This window comes from Musca vetustissima, unplaced genomic scaffold (genome assembly GCF_032173495.1).
Source record: "Musca vetustissima isolate MV318-11 ecotype Yass unplaced genomic scaffold, APGP_CSIRO_Mvet_v1 utg10925, whole genome shotgun sequence".
NCBI classification, from domain to species: Eukaryota; Metazoa; Arthropoda; class Insecta; order Diptera; family Muscidae; genus Musca; species Musca vetustissima.
Window position 1 is genome coordinate 169,944 of NW_026881510.1, and position 18,899 is coordinate 188,842.

At 36.2% G+C, this 18,899-nt stretch overlaps 1 protein-coding gene across 1 annotated transcript in view; it reads left to right on the forward strand.

The window, feature by feature from the left end:
* The first annotated feature begins 1,057 nt into the window (after nt 1-1,057).
* Nucleotides 1,058-18,899, forward strand: part of LOC133327405 (uncharacterized) — a 55,866-nt gene continuing 38,024 nt past the window's right edge. Inside the window, exon 1 of the mRNA XM_061535963.1 lies at nt 1,058-1,278. Coding sequence (XP_061391947.1) covers nt 1,062-1,278 — 217 coding nt within the window. The 5' untranslated portion in view covers nt 1,058-1,061. The remainder of the gene's footprint in view (nt 1,279-18,899) is intronic.

Below are 18,899 nucleotides of genomic sequence, written 5' to 3' on the forward strand. Positions count from 1 at the left end.
ATACCAGATGCCATGAGCTGAGTTAGTTTACTTGGATGTAGGCATCTACAGCCTTTCAGAGCATCCATATCAGAATTTCAATGCTTCAATGACCCTGTTAATACTGATAACACGAGAATTCTAAATAAATGGAAAAGCATAGGCAATTATCGATCGGATAATCTGTCGATATATCAACTGTCTTACATACAAAGCCAACTTAACAGTCCATGCCTGAATCCTTGTATGTGTTTCCCCCCTTAATATTTTGTCCTAAATTTCAAAAACATTTCTAATTTATTTTTCCTTTTTTGTCATTTCAGGATAAATCAAACAAAAACAACACACACCGTCCGTTCAACATAAAAATGAGCCGTAACCTAAATCACAGATCCAATAGCATAACGAATTTTTGAATCCCAACCGAAATTGGTTAGCAATTTTCCAAATGAAATGAAAATATGCAAAAATCTATACAAAGGCACAAAACCGAACAGCAGCTGCCAGTTAATAACAACACAAAAACTACAACAACAATAGTAAATGCAAACGAAACCGATCAGCAGCACCACCACCAACACCAAACAGCCTGAGCAGTTCGCAAAAATTCCAACATTCCGCCGTTAACAAAATTCTTAGCTGTTACTTCTAAAACTAAGTTGTCTGACTATTTTGGCCAGTTAACGTTTCGTTTTTTTTGTTCCGTTCTTTTCTGGTTCTTTGTTTAGTTCATTCGGTTTCAGTTTTTTTTTTTGCTCTCTGTTAACTTCATCTCCCATTTATTGTTGGCCATTACAGAAAAGCAAAAACTTGTTTATTTCCTCTTAGCGAATTTGTAGACAAGTTTAGCGACCAACCAAGTAACAGCCAAGAAATAAATTCTACAAGACTTGCAAAAAAAAAACAAACTACGAGACAACAACAAGACAAAGGAAATAAAAACGAAACTCCAGTTCAAGTGAAAAAAAAATCCCCCAGAAGAAGTTAAAAAAAAGTCGGCGAAGAAAAAACCAAGGGATTGGCATAGGGTCAGTCAGTCGAACTAACCAACCAACCAACCAAACAAAGAACCGAAAACAAACATGACAACGTCACAGACGGACATAAACACAAATTCAAACAGTTCGACGGCTGCCGCCGGCATGGCCAACAATAATGCCGGTGGCATGAACTGTGTTGACAATGTCGGTGGTGTTGGTAGTGGTAACGGTGGTGGCGGCAACAGCACTGGTGGTGGAACCACCAACCTATCATCGATGAATATCAATAGCAATGGATCGGCCGTTGCCACCAACAGTGGTGAGTTCTGCATATTTTTTCTCGTTTCTTTATTTGGTTGTCGTAAACAAACAATTATTGATTTTTTTTCTAAACGTTGCGGGTTGGTTTTGAATGCAGTTTTTCTTATACACTGAGAGAAATTTTGTGTTTTTTTTAATTTTGAAAAAAATTAAAAAGTTTTAGAAATGAAAACTAGTTTTTCAAAGATCCAGCCGAGAAATTTTCTATGGAAAGGATATGATCCAAAGGCACTCTATATATAGAATACCTTTCAGGGACCTTCTAGAGACCGATAACCCTTCGGAAATCTGCTATAGACAAAATACCCTTCAAATATAAAACCCTTCGGGGATTTGCAAAGCTTCTGGTATCAAATAGTGACGATGGAGAAGAGATGATGGTATAGACAGTGTATACCACCTAGCCAAGATAGGGTCAGAATAGCTATCAATCGGCTGAAAAATAATAAGGCAGCCGATGGGTTCAAGCCGAACTATTCAAGACCGGCGGTCAGATGCTGATCTGGAGCATGCGCCAAAGGCACTCTATATATAGAAAACCTTTCAGGGACCTTCTATAGACCATTAACCCTTCGGAAATCTGCTATGGACAAAATATCCTTCAAATAAAAAACCCTTCGGAGATTTGCAAAGCTTCTGGTATAAAATAGTGACGATGGAGAAGAGATGACGATATAGAGTGTATACCACCTAGCCAAGATAGGGTTAGAATAGCTATCAATCGGCTGAAAAATAATAAGGCAGCCGAACTATTCAAGACCGGCGGTCAGATGCTGATCAGGAGCATGCGCCAGCTGATTAATACAATTTGGCTAGAGAAATGCATGCCCAATGATTGGAACCTCAGCATCCTGTGTCCCGTTCACAAAAAGGAAACAAATGCTGGAGAGACCCACGAAAAACACATCGACACATTCCACTTATTCATCGTCAAATAAATCCGCATTCAACAGCCCTACCGCTTAGAGGAGCTTGAAGTCATGTCTGCGTACGGCATTTTTGTAAAATTAATACTGCTATGCAGGATAACTTTAACTTCAAAGTGTGTTCACCACATTTTTAGAGGTCTCCAAATTTTTTTTTTTTTTTTTTTTTGAACATAACATCCTACCGATTTTTACTGCAGTTAGACGTCACTTCAAAGGTCTGTCATCGCTCGAAAACATAGGTGGAAAAGTAGGCCCTTCAACGGACTTTTATATGGAGAACCCTTCAGTGACGCTCAGTAGTGTCTCAAGGTTTTCTATAAACAAAATATCCTGCAGATATGCTGCCCCTTGGTTATAACGATTATTTTTTATCAGACATCGTACATATCAATTCGCCCAGTGCACATGGGGTGTTGTTTTGTAAAACGAACTAGTTCAAAGGAACTATACCACAAAATAGATAATTGGTACTACATCTGGTCCTTTCGTTTGTCTACCTAATTTTCTATCTTATTCCAAATAATGACTGATATAATATGGACTATTGAACTAAATAAATGCCCTAATTCCATTTCAGGAGAGAATAGTTTTGGGAACGATATTGTCTTTACAAACTAACAGAAGTGCCTTATTCCCACTCTCGCACATTCTAATCCTTTCCATCTGATACGACAAAAAGTCTAAACAAGCTGGAAAAGCATAGATATTTAACGGCCGGATAATCTGCCGATATATCAACAGCCTTACTTTAGGAGTGCGGCGGTTTTATATCTTTAACATACTATGACAGCTGAAGACATTTTTTTCAGATTTAGCCTGAATAAAATCTATATACCTGTTGAAATCATAATTTGAAAATTTCAGTGAACTGGACCAATTTAATTCTATCGCCTTCTGACCTATTATAGAGGCTCTATTTGAATGTCGTTTTATTGTTCTGTCCTGACTACATTTTAGTTCACTCAGGCCTACACAAGTAGCAAGAACCCTTCGCTCCCATTTTGAAATACTTTCCATATGACGAGATGTCAAACCAAACTGGAAGAGTATAGGCAAATATTGGACGAATAATCTGTCGATATATCAACAATCTTACGTCGGTTAATAGACGGCCGTGTAATGTCAAGAAACTGCTAGGGGACCTTTTTATCACTATCCAAAATATGTCTGTTGAAATCAAATTTCTGATGAAAATTAGTTACCATTTATTTCATTCTTTCCTTCATCTCCTCTATATTAAGACCAATTTTGAGGATAGGACGGTAATTTTTAAACTTGGAACATATATTTTGTCTTAAATTCTAAAACTTGGAACATATATTTTGTCTTAACGGTTATAATTATAGCCGAGCACTTTACACATTTTAACTTTAAACCCCATGCGGTTAAATACCTATATAGAACCGTCAGATAATCATTCAGCTGTGCCGCCACAGTACGAGCCAGTGAACTTGTTAACACCAGAAGCACGTCATCGGTCTAAGGTAATGCAAACTGAAAAATAATACACAATTGGCCGCCGAATAATTTTTTTGTCTTAAATCCTAAAACTTGGAACATATATTTTGTCTTAACGGTTATCTTTATTGCCGAGCAGTTTACACATTTTAACTTTAAACCCCATGCGGTTAAATACCTATATAGAACCATCAGATAATCATTCAGCTGTGCCGCCACAGTACGAGCCAGTGAACTTGTTAACACCAGAAGCACGTCATCGGTCTAAAGTAATGCAAACTGAAAAATAATACACAATTGTACGCCGAATAATTTTTTTGTCTTAAATCCTAAAACTTGGAACATATATTTTGTCTTAACGGTTATCTTTATTGCCGAGCAGTTTACACATTTTAACTTTAAACCCCATGCGGTTAAATACCTATATAGAACCATCAGATAATCATTCAGCTGTGCCGCCACAGTACGAGCCAGTGAACTTGTTAACACCAGAAGCACGTCATCGGTCTAAGGTAATGCAAACTGAAAAATAATACACAATTGTCCGCCGAATAATTTTTTTGTCTTAAATCCTAAAACTTGGAACATATATTTTGTCTTAACGGTTATCTTTATTGCCGAGCAGTTTACACATTTTAACTTTAAATACCATGCGGTTAAGTACCTATATAGAACCGTCAGATAATCATTCAGCTGTGCCGCCACAGTACGAGCCAGTGAACTTGTTAACACCAGAAGCACGTCATCGGTCTAAGGTAATGCAAACTGGAAAATAATACACAATTGTCCGCCGGATAATCTGTCGATATATAACATCCGTACTTCGTGATTTAGACAGCCGGGCTTCTTCCACAACCTATGACAGCTGAAGAAGACCATTTTTAGCTTTACACAGAATAAATTCTATATGCCTGTATATATCAAATTTCTGATGAAAATAAATCCCCAGTTATTTTATCCTGACCTTCATTTCCCCAATATTAAGACAAATTTGTAGAACCTGTGAGTAGGTCCTAAAACTTGTAGAAGTGTATATATTGTGTCTTGCCTGTTATCATCATAGCCGAGCAATTTTCACCGTTTAACTTTGAAAACCATAAGGTGAAATACCTATAGATAACCGCTTAATAATTATTTATCTATGCGCCCACAGTACGAGCCAGTGGGCTTGTTAACGCCAAAAGCACTACATCGGCTTAAGGTAATGCAAACGGGAAACAAATACGCAACTGTCGGCCGAATAATCTGTCGATATTTAAAATCCGTATTTCGTAAGAATAAATCTATATGCCTGTTAAAATCAAATTTCTGACGAAATATATCCCTAGTTACTTTATCCTGCCCTTCATCTCCACAATATTAAGACCAATTTGTAGGACCGGTCGGTAGGTCCTAAATCTTGGAAAATATATTGTATCTTACCCGTTACACAAAACCCCGTTAACTTTAAACCCTATAAGGTTTTGGTATTTTACCTAAATATAGTTCGGTCAGAAAATCATTCAGCTGTGCCGCCACTGTATAAGCCAGTTGTCCGGTTAACTCTAGAATGCTAAACCTCCAGGAGGACATTCAGGCATATGTAAATGTAACACGTATCACAATGATTCTTTGACAAGAGAGTCTCTCACAAAACTTCACCGTTTACAATTTATCTGTTAAGAAACAAACCACTCTATTGATTTGTTCCTGTCGCTAATTAGCGCACCAATGTCTTTGTGTGTGGACGTCTACTACATCCCTATTATCGCATAGATTTTATGACTGTTCGGAATTTTTAAATGCAAATCTTAAGAAAAAAAAAAACAAAAATTCTCTTCGAAGTATTTGAATATGTTGGAGTCTGACAAATGGAATTTATACTCAAACAATTTTGAAGACAGCTTCTATAGGCACGATATTTTGGACAACCTTCCCTTCGATCTTCAACAAGCTTTTCATAGCTGGGAAATCTCAATGGGCTCCAAAGACCCAATATGTTTCCTATCGATATAAAAAGCTCGACATATATTCTATATGTAGAAGGAAATCAACAGGTCTTCAGCTTACACTGAAAAAAGAAACATACATTTTAATTAATAACATTTAATAAACAATAACATCACAATAAAAATATATATGTTCGCACAAAAAAAATTAATAATTAATGCCCACACGGCCCATCCACAGATCTATACTGCAATCGCCATAAAAGAAAAAATGTATTTCAATTACCGCCAACAATCGACAATGTTGGCAGAAAATAAAACATTTGTTAATGCTAAATATACTTGTAAGCCATGGAATCGTACTGCAACAACAACAACCACTACAATAACATACACTTTTTATAATAAAACAATGAATTTTTGACGAAATACAACATCTAATCGGAACGATTAAGAAACTGTTTTCGTATTAGTTTTTCTGTGCGACCATGATGATGATCTTCAGTACGGCGTGCTGGATTGCGTGCCAACAATTGGTGCTCCATGCAATTGCGAAATGCGGCAGGCAAGTGAGGAAAAACACATTAATCAAAGAAGCGTATAATTTTCCAAAAAAAAAAAATAAAGACCACAACTACCTCTAAACATCGACTAAAAACTAAAATCATCATTCGCATTCGCAATATTAAAACAAAGTATGAATTAAATGGTTCGATGATTTTCTAACATCGTCATTTCCTTCTTTTGCGATCTCGACACTGACTGATGGATTAAAACTTGAACGATTTGCCAAGATGGGCTTTTTAAGTCAGCTCCCCCTTCGGGTATCCGGAAATTGTATTGATAAATGGTTGTTTGGTTTGTTATATATGGCACACACACAAGTTGTTGTAGTTTTGAAAATTATATTAACACGTTTTCCCATAACAGTGTTTACACCTGCAACAATTAAATGGTGTTTTTGTGGTGTTACACGCTTTTGAAGTAGGTTAGAAAATCAATTAGTAAGGGGTAATTTTGGGAAGTGAATCATTTATCTTAATTTATTTTGGAAGAAATTAGAGAAATGTAATTGGGAGGTCATGTGTTTAAAAAGCCCAAAAGTCTACAAAAAGACAATTTCACTGAAAGCCTCCCTAAAGGAAGTTTCTAATTAATTTGTATATTTTACCTTAAACACTACTTACACCAAACTAACTTAGCCTAATTTCGGACAAACAATACTTATCAATTCTCTTTGCAAAACTCTATGCCCCTTGAATGCCTGTAAATCGATGGGGATCATTCCACCTATAACAAGTATGGCTTCCCGGAGACCATTCGGTATAATGAAGTCACCCGAAGCGCCGCCACTCTTTGGACAGGCAATACTTTTTTTAGCTCTTACTTGAGTTTTCACAACTGGTCCCCAAATTTTAGCTCCGTACAGTAGTACATTGTTGCTCGTCTCCATGAGAATCTTCCTCCTGTTCGGTATTGGGCCACCAATGTTGGCCATTAGTCTAGCCAGATGCGATGTTGTTTTCACCTCCTCCTGTTCGGTATTGGGCCACCAATGTTGGCCATTAGTCTAGCCAGATGCGATGTTGTTTTCATCGCTTTCGTCACTGCATAATTAATCTGCTCTGAGTTTTGGGTCCTGTCTCATGCATATTTCGAAGTGGTTTTAATGGGATGATATAGTCGTCTACGTTCATTTCAATCTCAGTGTCTTCGTGTCAGGAGCAATATTTCTGTGTTTTGCATGGGATTCCAACGAAATCTTTGTGCCGATCATGTGTTGGCTTTGTCTTCGTTGTGCTCCTGGCTTTAATCACTGCGTATTCTCTTTCTGTGGCATCTATATTTTAAGGATGTCAGAATATGTTACATTCCATATATCCGGTCCCAATATAGAACGCTGAGCTGCACCTGACTTGCAGGGATCTTGAAGATTTTATCGAGAGTTTCAATAGCGTATATCCATCGCAGCATATTAAAAGCGTTATTGATGTCCAATGTGGTTAGCAGTATAATCGATATCGATCGAATGACCAGATCCTGACCACTGTGACTACAACTTTTTCGATTGTGGATTTCCCCGGCCGAGACCTGTATTGTCTTCTAGAGTGACCCCTGTTGCGCTAATTGCCTAGGTTTTATTAGCCTTAACCAATGTAAATGATTGCTACTCTTTGGTTGTCGGTGATAATCTGTCAAGTAACTATGATATTTCGGTTTACATTTTTCAATTTGCCGAAAAATCAACTCTTGTCCGTAGTAGTCTGCTTTAACCCCTACCAATGCACCAAAAACTGACAAATGAACTGTCTGAGACATCGTCGGCTTCTTCGCCGCAAGTTTTGTGCTCCTTCGTGGACTACAATGTGTTGCATGAGGATATTACACCGCTACTGGAGGTAAAATACGTCAATTGATATTTTACATTGTTGAAAGCTCCCTCTGTACAGACGAAAGTTACTGACTTACTTAGCTGGCTTGGGACAGAACATTTGGTCCATAAGCACAACTTAAAAAAGGTGTCCAGGCGCGTCAGTCTTGTGCACAGCTCTCCCAATTTGAAAATACATGTTCCGAAATGTTGCCTTCTACTTGATCTTTTCATCGAATTAGAATTCTTTGTGAACCATCAGTTGGTTCACTTTTATGAGCCGTTTGAGCTGGGGCAACTTCATCTATTCTCACAACATAACCTAACCAATGTTGTCGCTGCAGCTCGATACTTCAGACTATGTCTATGACCAAGCATAGAGGGTACAACTCATGGTTCATTCGACGGCGATATTCACCGTCAACGCAGATCGGCCCATAGACCTTTCGGAGAATTTTTTCTCTCAAACACTCAAAGAGCTGCCTCAGCTGCTTGCGCAAGTACCCATGTTCAGATCCATATAACAGCACGGGTAGTATCATCGTCTTGTAGAGCGTGATTTTAGTCTGTCAAGAGGTGGCCTTGTCTTTGAATTGCTTACTCAGAACATAGTAGCATCTGTTGGCAAACACTTTTCTCCTCCGGATTTCAAAGCTAATGTTATTATTTTTGATTTGATGGTACCGAGGTATATAAAATCGTACACTAACTCGAAGCTGTAGTTTAAATTGCCACAGTTGCTCCGAGTCTACTAGACGTCTTGCGCGTTGATACCATTAGATTTTCTTTTCGCTATGTACTGCCAGTCCCACTTTGGTCGACTACTTCTCAATTTGTTCCTCTCTCAATGTTCGACCAATTATGTCGATGTCATCGGCGATCGTATGACCTTTTCCAGCAGGATTTTAAAAAAGTCACACGAAAGATTGGAGACAAATCGGAATTGGAATGCCAAACGCAGACATGGCCTTAACACCTCTGAACGGATAGGGCTATCGAATGCGGCTTTAAAGTCGACGAATAAGTGGAATGTGTCGATGTGTTTTTCGTGGTTTTTTTCCAGGATCTGATGCAGAGTGAAAATCTGGTCAATGGTGGATTTGCTAGGTCTGAAGCCGCATTGGTGTGGTCCAATAATGTCATTGACCATTGCCTTCAGTCGTTCACACAGCACGCTGGATCATTTGGCATGCATTCCTCTAGTCAAATTGTACAAATGGTGCATGCTCCTGACCAGCATCTGACCACCCGTCTTGAATAGTTCGGCTAGTAACCCATCGCACCTGCTGCTTTATTATTCTTCAGCCAATTGATTGTTATTCTGACCTCATCTTGGCTAGGTGGTATACACTCTATACTGTCATCACTTATTGGTTCTGGGGTATCTTCTTCACCGCTACTATTTGATATGGAAAGCTTTGCAAAATGCTCCTTCCAGATCCTCAACACGCTGTTTGTGTTTGTCAACAGGCTTCCTTCTTTATCTTTACAGGAGGATGTGCCTGCACCAAAGCCTTCTGTTTGGTATTTTATCCGTTGGTAAAATTTCCTGACTTCGTTCAGACTTCTGTACATTTCGATTTGCTCCCGCTTACGTTTTTCTTGTTCTTTTTTTCTGGAAATACGTTTCTCATCTCTCCTTTTCTCCCGATAATTCTGGAGGGTTGCCTTGTTCGCTGCGTTTTTCACTTCAGTAGCATTACGACACTTCTGATCGTACCACGGGTTTCTTGTTGGTGATCTTTGGTACCAAACTGTTGATTTTGCTGCAGTTTGTAGGGAGTGGGCAATTCTTTGCCACTGTGCTATTATTATCGGGACAATGAGTATTTTGGTCAAGCACGTAGGTATGTTGAGCGGAGTAGGCATCTGTTACCTGTTGTGTTTGCAGCTTTTCGACGATAGATCGCACTTTGGCTGCTGCATTAAGACGAGTGCGAACCTTGGCTGCTACAAGGTTGTGGTCCGAATCGATATTCGCTCCTCGGATCGATCTAACATCTAAAACACTGGATACTTGCTTTCTGTCTATCACAACAGGATCGATTTGATTTCTCGTTGTTCGCCTTGTGTATATCGAAATGCTTGAATCTGGTGCTTCTAACTACCATGTTTTTTACTGCCGCGAAGTCAAGTCATGCCGTTTTCGGATGTGACTTTATGAATTTTCCGACGGTGGGCCCAAAATAATTTCCCTACCGATTTTTGCATTAAAATTTTATAGCAGAATTTTAATGTCATGACCAGGGCAGCGGTCATATGCTAATTCTAGGCGCTCGTAAAATATGTCTTTGGTCTGTTTATCTTTGTCTTCGGTCGGAGATTGATGTAGAAGAACTTCGCTTTTATACGGATTATAGCAATTCGCTTATTTAGTGGAGTGAATCTGGACATGAGGTCTTTTATTCTCCTGTTGACCAAAAACCCGCAGCCAAATTCATGTCTCGTTTCATGGCAGCTATAATACAGTGCGTAATCGTCTGATTTACTTACGCCGCACAGTGGGTTAGAATACCCTGTTTCCTTGGATTAATTAAAAAATTAAATTTTAAGTATCGTTAAAAATTTTTGAACACGGTTAAAGTATATAAAATTCTACATCACTTGTTGAAATAAATGTTAAAAGTGGGCTAGTGTTTTTGTAGTGAAACTTCAAAGTCAAACTTCATAGAAATTTTTGTGCCAAAAAAGGCTGAAAAAAGTGAAAACGTTCCCGTTGAAAATTTTATTTATTTTAAAAAGTATTGTAAAAGTTAAACATTTTTCAACGGAACCATGAAGTTTAGGTTATTTTGCAAATACTTCGTTAACATTTGAGTATGAAATTGTGTTTGGAAGTGATTAAGATTTAGTTATTTATGTTGAAAACCCCAAAAAAATTAATATTTTTATATTTTAAATGGATAAATAGTTATTATTCGTCCACATTCGTGTCATAATTTTTGGTTTATATTAAAGAGGACATAAATCTGTGTTATATTGCAAAATTTTACGCTGCCCTTTTGTGCCTTTTAGAAGCTATGCATTGTTTAATACAAGTGTTGCAGCAGTCAAATTAGCTAAAAGTCACATTGATCTCGTGGCTGGTGCTGTTGTTGAGTGTTGTGTTTTCTTGTTTTTCATGTTATTTTTTCTAATTATTTTATTGTTGTTATTTTTGTTTCTTTTAATAATATTTTACAATAATATTTTGTTTTTGTTTATTTTAATAATATTCATTGTTTTGACAAATAGTGATTGTGTTGTGCAGTTTCAAGTAGTCGGGTAAAAGGGTTCTTTATTAGCATTTTTTATAGGTACAAGTTCGAACGTTGTTTTTTATAATCGTCGAAGCTTATGATGAATTCGAGCGCTCAAACAATGAATGACAAGATGACATTTTTAGCTAAAGAAATCAAAAAAACGCACCAAAACGCTAAAAAAAATCTGCCGAAATAACAAAAATATATGTTAATTTAATAAAAATGCACGTGTCGGTTATAGCTGTATCCAGTGGCCATGAGATTAATAATGAAAAATTTCAAATATATGCACACAATACAGGACGACTTTTTGTTGAAACGTATCCTTGGTATAATATGCCTAGCACTCTGCACAAGTTTTTTATTCACGGACCCGAAATTGTGTCAAATGCCCTTTTACATATTGAGCAATTATCAGAAGTTGGTGATGCTGCGGACAGAGATGGCCTGTCAGAAACAGTGACGTAAATGACATACATTCACGACGTATAATACATACGTCAGAAACGTCGGAAACCCACTCAAAACCATTATTTATAAAATAGCTATTTACATTTTTCGATTTGGAAATAACGTATGCTTTACTCAAATTCATATGGAATATCAAAATTTTTTTCTTAAAAAAATTCAGAATTTTTTATCAGTTCTAGAAAAGAATAGCCACATATACAGTAAAAATAATATATGGTCTGGAAAATTACTGTATATGGTGATAATATTGAAATAAATGACGTTTACGACATTTTATACAGGTATATGACGTTTTCGACGTTTACACCTTTTTGACAGTCGAAAACCTGAAAGTTCGTCATACGGACCATCCCTGGCTGCGGATGATGACGATGTGGATGATTAACTTTAAGATGTATAAAATTCAAGGTTTAAGTTATCATATTATACTCCTTGCACTATATACCTACACTGATATTTGGCACTACTTAATAAAATTATACTCAAATATACTTAGAAAACATTTTTTTTAACTTATTTTAATGGTATTAACTGAAAAATAAAGAAAAATTATTCTAACATAGCTTCCCTGATTTGATCCAAGAAAACATGGTACTCTAACCCACTGTGCGCCGGTCTATTTCCATTGCATTTCCTGTATGACAAACATTTCGGTTTTATACTTCTTGAGTACATCCGCCAAAGCGAAAACTGCGCCTGTTCTGTACAACGTGCGCACATTCCAAGTGCCGATTCGCAGATCGTGGTCCATTACACGTTTGCGGGGTCGTCAACATTAGGGGGATTGGTTTTCTTTTTCGTTGCTTTTTCATAGTAGGAGGAATTTTCCGAGTGTGGGCTACTAACCCGACGCCTCAACCCATTTTTATACCCTACACAACTATGTTGTCAGGGTATTATAGCTTTGTGCAGCCCCAAGAGTTTGTAACGCCGTGAAATATTGGTCCTAGACCCACCTTTAAGTATACCGATCGTCATATCTCGACTAGCTGAGTCGATCTAGACATGTGTGTCCGTCTGTCCATTATAATTTGTAAACAAGATACAGGCCACAGTTATGGACCAATCTTCACGAAATTATGCATGTAGGATAGGTTCTGGCCAATGAAGACCCCTATTGTTTTTGGAAAAGATCGGTTAATATTTAGGGATGAAATGGACCAAAAACTTTATTTTTGTCGGTTTTTCTGGTCGCTCCAGAGGCCGCAATTATGGCCCAAACACCGTGAATTTTTGCATGGAGAAGGGGATCGGGTCAAAGAATAAGCATGCCTGTTTTGATAATGATCGGTCAATATTTAGCGGGTCAAATCGACCCTAACTTTTGTGTGAAAAATGACAAAATTTGTATTCTATAGCGTATATATTTACCACTGAAGGACATAGACCCGAGAAGTTGATAATATATCCAATAGGAGTGTTTGACCTTTAAATTGATACCAATTATATAGTCGTAGGTACTAGGATGCGTGAGTTACACTTAAATATTTACAGGTGCTTACGTATTCATATATTATTTACTAACCTATTACCACACAGGAGGGTGGAAATATAGCTCTGATCGCTTTGAAATGTTCCATGAGGATCCAGTCATAGTCAAGGACAACGCCTAAAATGTTAGGTGATAATCAGATAATAATTTTTCGGATGAAGTGGACTTAATTATTTGTACTTTTCGTGTCGATAGCCGAACATCACAACACAACCCACGGTGAAGGAAATCTGGATAAATAATTAGAGGGGCTGTACTGATTATTAGTAACATTTTCTGACCTCTAGCCAGTCAAAAGTGTGCAAATATCGCGAAATATTGCCCAATCTCAGAATATAGATCCACCGAAAGTTAAATTTTCATGGAAGTTGTGTAGGGTATCGTATGGTCGGCCCCGTCCGACTATACTGCTCCGCTCACTGGTTTATAGTTCTTATGGGTGAACTCGCGGCACATATCAGCTCACTATTTCAACGGGTTATGAAAATAGTTACCCCAGGTGACACCGCGGGCAGGTCAGTGTCCACAATTGAGATGAAAGGGGGACCAAGATAAGCCTGGGCTTCGCCACGTTAAAGCCAATCAGAGCCGTTGCTTGATATCTATCATGCCCTACGCCACCCATTTCGTTAACCCAGTGGGTTTAAATTGTTAATTCTTTTAAATATATACAAAATAAATAAAACAATGACGTCAAATATATGTTAGTTGTTGTTAATATACTGCATGATGTTTCAGTTCCCGCATTTAAAAATTGTACAACTTTTCAGATTTATAAAAGGAAAATCGAAAACAAGTTCGATTAAGAGAATATTCTAAAAATAGTTCAGTGATTTTAAAATTTTAAAGTGCTTTATACCCCTCTATTTTTTACGGCGACCGAGGAACTCTATCCTTAAGTTATTTCCAAGAAATTCAAAAAAAAATCCAATAAAAGTTCAAACTGTCACATTATTTCTATGTCAAAGCTAGTTTCAACGGAAATCCTCTATAGTTCTTTGCGTCTTCATTTTATTTTCTTATTTTTTTGAAATAATTAAAAAGTTCATTCCTCTTCTTAGTCGACTGCATTGAAAACTTTATGACTGGACTATTGAAGTGTCCATAAACACCACTTGATTGAATGTTCTCAAGTCCATAGCGGGGCCATAAACAGGCACCTTATACCAATGTAACAACACACATCAAGCATTATGACAACAACTACAATAAATAATATTGTCAATATGTATGAATGTACACACTGTCAATATTCTAAACATATGCATACAAAATCTAGGAATGTAGCTGGAGGGAGTAACCACTTGGCATATATTTAGACACACATTCAGAATACCTATGTAGCTCTCCTCCTTAGTTTACATTGTAGATTCCATAAGACTGCGGGCAGACTGTTTAATATTCCACATGTGCGACATGCTAAACATATTTCTTTTATGGAATTATTGGCCTCCAGGGGATCTGTCTGTCTGTCTGTCTGCCGGTCTATCGATGGCGTTGTCAACGTCATATATTCAATGTTTGGGTTGTTGTTGTTGTTTGTCGGTATTATTACATTATGTGCAAGCCTAACCAACCAGCCATGTTATGCATTTCAAATACCCGGTCGTGGTTTGGAAAAACTCCATAAAGAAAATCTAAACAAAAACACAAAAAAATGTAGTCTATGGTGGAAATTTGTCACTCACCCCCTGTAAAGCAAAGTGACAACAAACATTTCAACGACAACAACAACAAATCGTCACAACCAAAGGTGTGTGCCAAATTCTTTTTCAAAATTCAGTGAGGGTTAAGCCGAGGTAAAACGTGTGTGTGTGTCAGAGAGGGAGAGAGGAGAAAACGCGCCTTTTGCCAAAGCCAACAAAAGGAGTTTTTTGTTTGGGAGTGCCGCCCAAACAACCGCAACAGCTGAAACTCCCGGTAAAAAAAATTAGCATGAAACCTTCCCTCCCTCACACCCCCACCTTGGCTTGCGTGTTAATCATCTATAAAAACGCAAATGGATTTTTTGTCCTCTGGCCAACCAATGACTCAGTCTGATGAAATAATTTTCTTTTTTTTTGTATTTGGAAATAAAAAAATTGAAATAATTTCATTTGGAATTCGGTAGATATTTCTTTGATTGTTTTCTATTTGAAAAATTGTCATTTGAATCTAGTTAACATTTTTTGAATCTAGTAATAATTTTTAGACTTAATTAATGAAACCCAATTACCTAAAAAATAAGCGGATTATAATGTATAAGACTATGAAACCTTAGAAAAGAAAACAAAAAATTAGGCATGTGTAATAAAAAAATCTTAGTTTTCATATTTTATTTTAATGAGTCATGACTGACAACCATATTCAATTCAATATTCGTGGATTTCTAAGAAAGCCTGTTTTGGTGACCAAATATCTTGAATTGTTTCGAGTTTTTATAGTCTTTTGGCTAATGGAGTGTATGATGTGTTCATCTGCTTTTGGTACCTGTTGGCCCCTGGGACACATGACAAATACATAAGTTGCAATATTGTTTAAGGAACCTCAATATGGGAACATAATATCAAAAATTAAATAAATTGAATATTTCTTAGTTGTAAGAAATTAAAATTGTATGTAACATTAGAACAAAGATAGCTAAAAGAAAAAATAAAATTAGATTACGAAAATGAATTGGAAAAATGTCAGTTGTTGAAAATCAACCGTAATCTCTCCGGTGACCCCTGCCATAAAAATTATTCTGTGTATCTTGGTATACATAAACTCCGACAAAAAAACGTCCTGAAACAAGTTTCAAAAGACTAGAAAATTCATTAGAAAAAGTCTGCGTACAAGGAACAAAAATTAAAAATATAGCTTTTATTTCATATTTTACGTAATAGTTTATAGCCAGTTGGATATCCTTTACGTTATAAAACTTCTGCTAAGTGCTGTTTACGTTTTAAAACTTCTACTGAGCGCTGTGGCATCGAAGAGACCAGCTTGGAAGTTTCTGTTGTAGATATTTGGTTCTTGCAGCGATTCTTTGAGCATTGCCATAGAGGTCGTTCCAGGGCATCCCATAGATGCTCTATCCTGCTGGAAGTAGTAGTCGTTCTCCAGACCCAATTTCCCGGCGCTCCACTATGTCGCGAGTTCATATAAACAGCGGCCAAAAATAGAAGGAGTTATCGTAAGTAAATGAAATTTGGAACTGACAAAAAATTGGATAGATCGGACCAAATTTGGTATACCTCCCATATAAACAAACAAATTCAATGAAAATTGCCAATTTACATTTAATTAGGCCTCTAAAGCAACTGACCAAAAACTGGGTAGATCGGACCAAGATTTGATATACCTCTCATACAAAGGGTCTTGAAAATTTTACTATTTTGGGCTATATAATCTTTAATATTCAACCAAATTCAATGAAAATTGGCAATTTACATTTACTTATACCTATAAAGCAACGGACCAACAACTGGGTAGATTGGACCAAGATTTGATATAACTCCCATACAAAGGGTCTTGAAAATTCCGCTTTTTGGACCTATAAATTGTTTATATTCATCCAAATTCCATGAAAATTTTCATGTCTTCGTCCAAATTACATCAAATTTTGGCGAAGACAGTAATAGGTGTTGTAATTTAGTTGTTGGCTCATATTTCAGGTACCTACCATACCAAAAGTCCCTAAAAATGTAATTTTATGTACTATAAAATTGTTATATGCAGCTAAATTAAGTAGTAGTAGTAGTTTTTTTTGTTATTTTTATTATAGTGTAATAAATATTTGATACCCTTTAGTAACTAATAAATTACTTTTTTATCATTCAAAAAAAAAAAAAAAAAAAAATTAAAACACAAATCATATATATATATATATATATATATATATAAAATATTTCTTCCCAAATGTACGATTTAGTATCATTCACGTAATAAACTCGGGCCTTTACTTTATGGCTGTTTAAGGATATTACAAGTTCAAATTGAAATATAAAATACTAAATAAAATCCTTATTTAACTCGGCTTTAACAAAAGTTCGGCTGCTACTAATTATTTGTTGGCATGACTTGTTAGCATCTTGTCGCCGAAAATTCGCTCAAAAGGTATTGTACTGCACTTTGCATATCCCATGCCATGAAGTAATATTTTTCTGTATGAACTTTCCACAAAGGTAATTCATATGCGACCTCTAAATTTAGATTGTAAGATTATGTCTCAAATGATCTGATAAATAAGTACAATCTTCAAACTGACTGAAAATGTATTTAAAAGCTATATTTTAAAACCAATTCTCCCATATCTCCGCTTCGAATAACGTTTTTACCACTGAATTCCATATTTTATGTAAAATATTGTATTATTACTATGTTCTGAATCCATCTTCTCCTTCCTATTTGGTTGTTGGCTCATATTTCAGGCTCATATTTTAAAAATTTGATGATTTTTTTACTTAAATAACACACTTTTACAAATAAAAAAAAATTAGAGCTAAACTTTTTTTCTGCCCCACTAATTTCAAAATTTGTTTTAAAAATTTGATGAACTAAGTACTACAAGCGTGGGCGACTGTATACACCATATGATATCTATATACATACAAACTAAAGCGAATCGTAGTTTTTACATCCTCAGCAACCAAAATAAACACTTTTATAATAACCGTTAATTTTAATATTCAAACATTTGAGCATCAGAAAAACTACTCGACATATCGATATAAAATTTCATATTTATTCTAATTGGAGTGTTTTCTATCATACCTCATCAAAAAAATTGTACTCCGTCGTACTTTGTTTTGACAATTTTTGGCCGCGGTCGTGACATTGTGCGCTCCGCTTCAAATTTGCCTTTAAGATACGCATATTTATCCATAGTAGACTCGATGAATTCAAATTGTCACACGCCATTACTAATTTCTTATCACTCTTTGTATTGATGAATGTATTCTACCAACAAGTTCACCAATTTCACGGTATGTTTTTCTTCAATGAAGAGCTTATTTCTTTTCCCTTCGCGGTATCGTTTATTTTCTTGTTATAGAAATCTTTTAAAAAATCAAGAACTTATTAAAATACTTACTTCTCTAACATCGAACGAAGCAAATGCGCTTGTTCAATAATTCATGTAGCTACAATGCGAGGAATCACAATTTTACTCTTTGTATGCAGATTCTATGTTGCCAACTAGAATTTTTTCATAAACTAATCGATCTAAACAGTGTTGCCAGACCTACAAGTATATAAACGCCATCGATTTCTTTAAAGGCCCGCAATTAAGCGCAATTTTGTGTACCAATTTTGTGTAGAAAATTTGTATAGAGTAAACCGTATGAATGTACGCAGACTTTTTCTACTGAGTGTATGTCAACTTTTTATTTTGAAAACTCTTCAACTAAAAGGCTAATTTTAGCATATAAATGTTTGTTTATAATCAAAATTTCAAATAGAAATTTCAGAATTTTTTAAAGGAGATTTTTCCTAAAATCGCAAAATTCAATATAGAGGACAAAGTTATATGATGCCATCGCCAAAGTACACATTATTGTATTGGGGTGGAAGCTGCTGGTTCAATATGGAGGAAATACCTAAAGCGGGATCAATATTGATTACAGTGTGTAGGAATTACCGAATAGTTGGAGTTATTATTATTATATGAAGTTCTATGCTTAATTGAGGACTGATATGAATCAATTTCGAACCAAACCCGTGATGTAATTTAAGCGTGATTTTTTTATATTTGGCTGGAAAACCACAA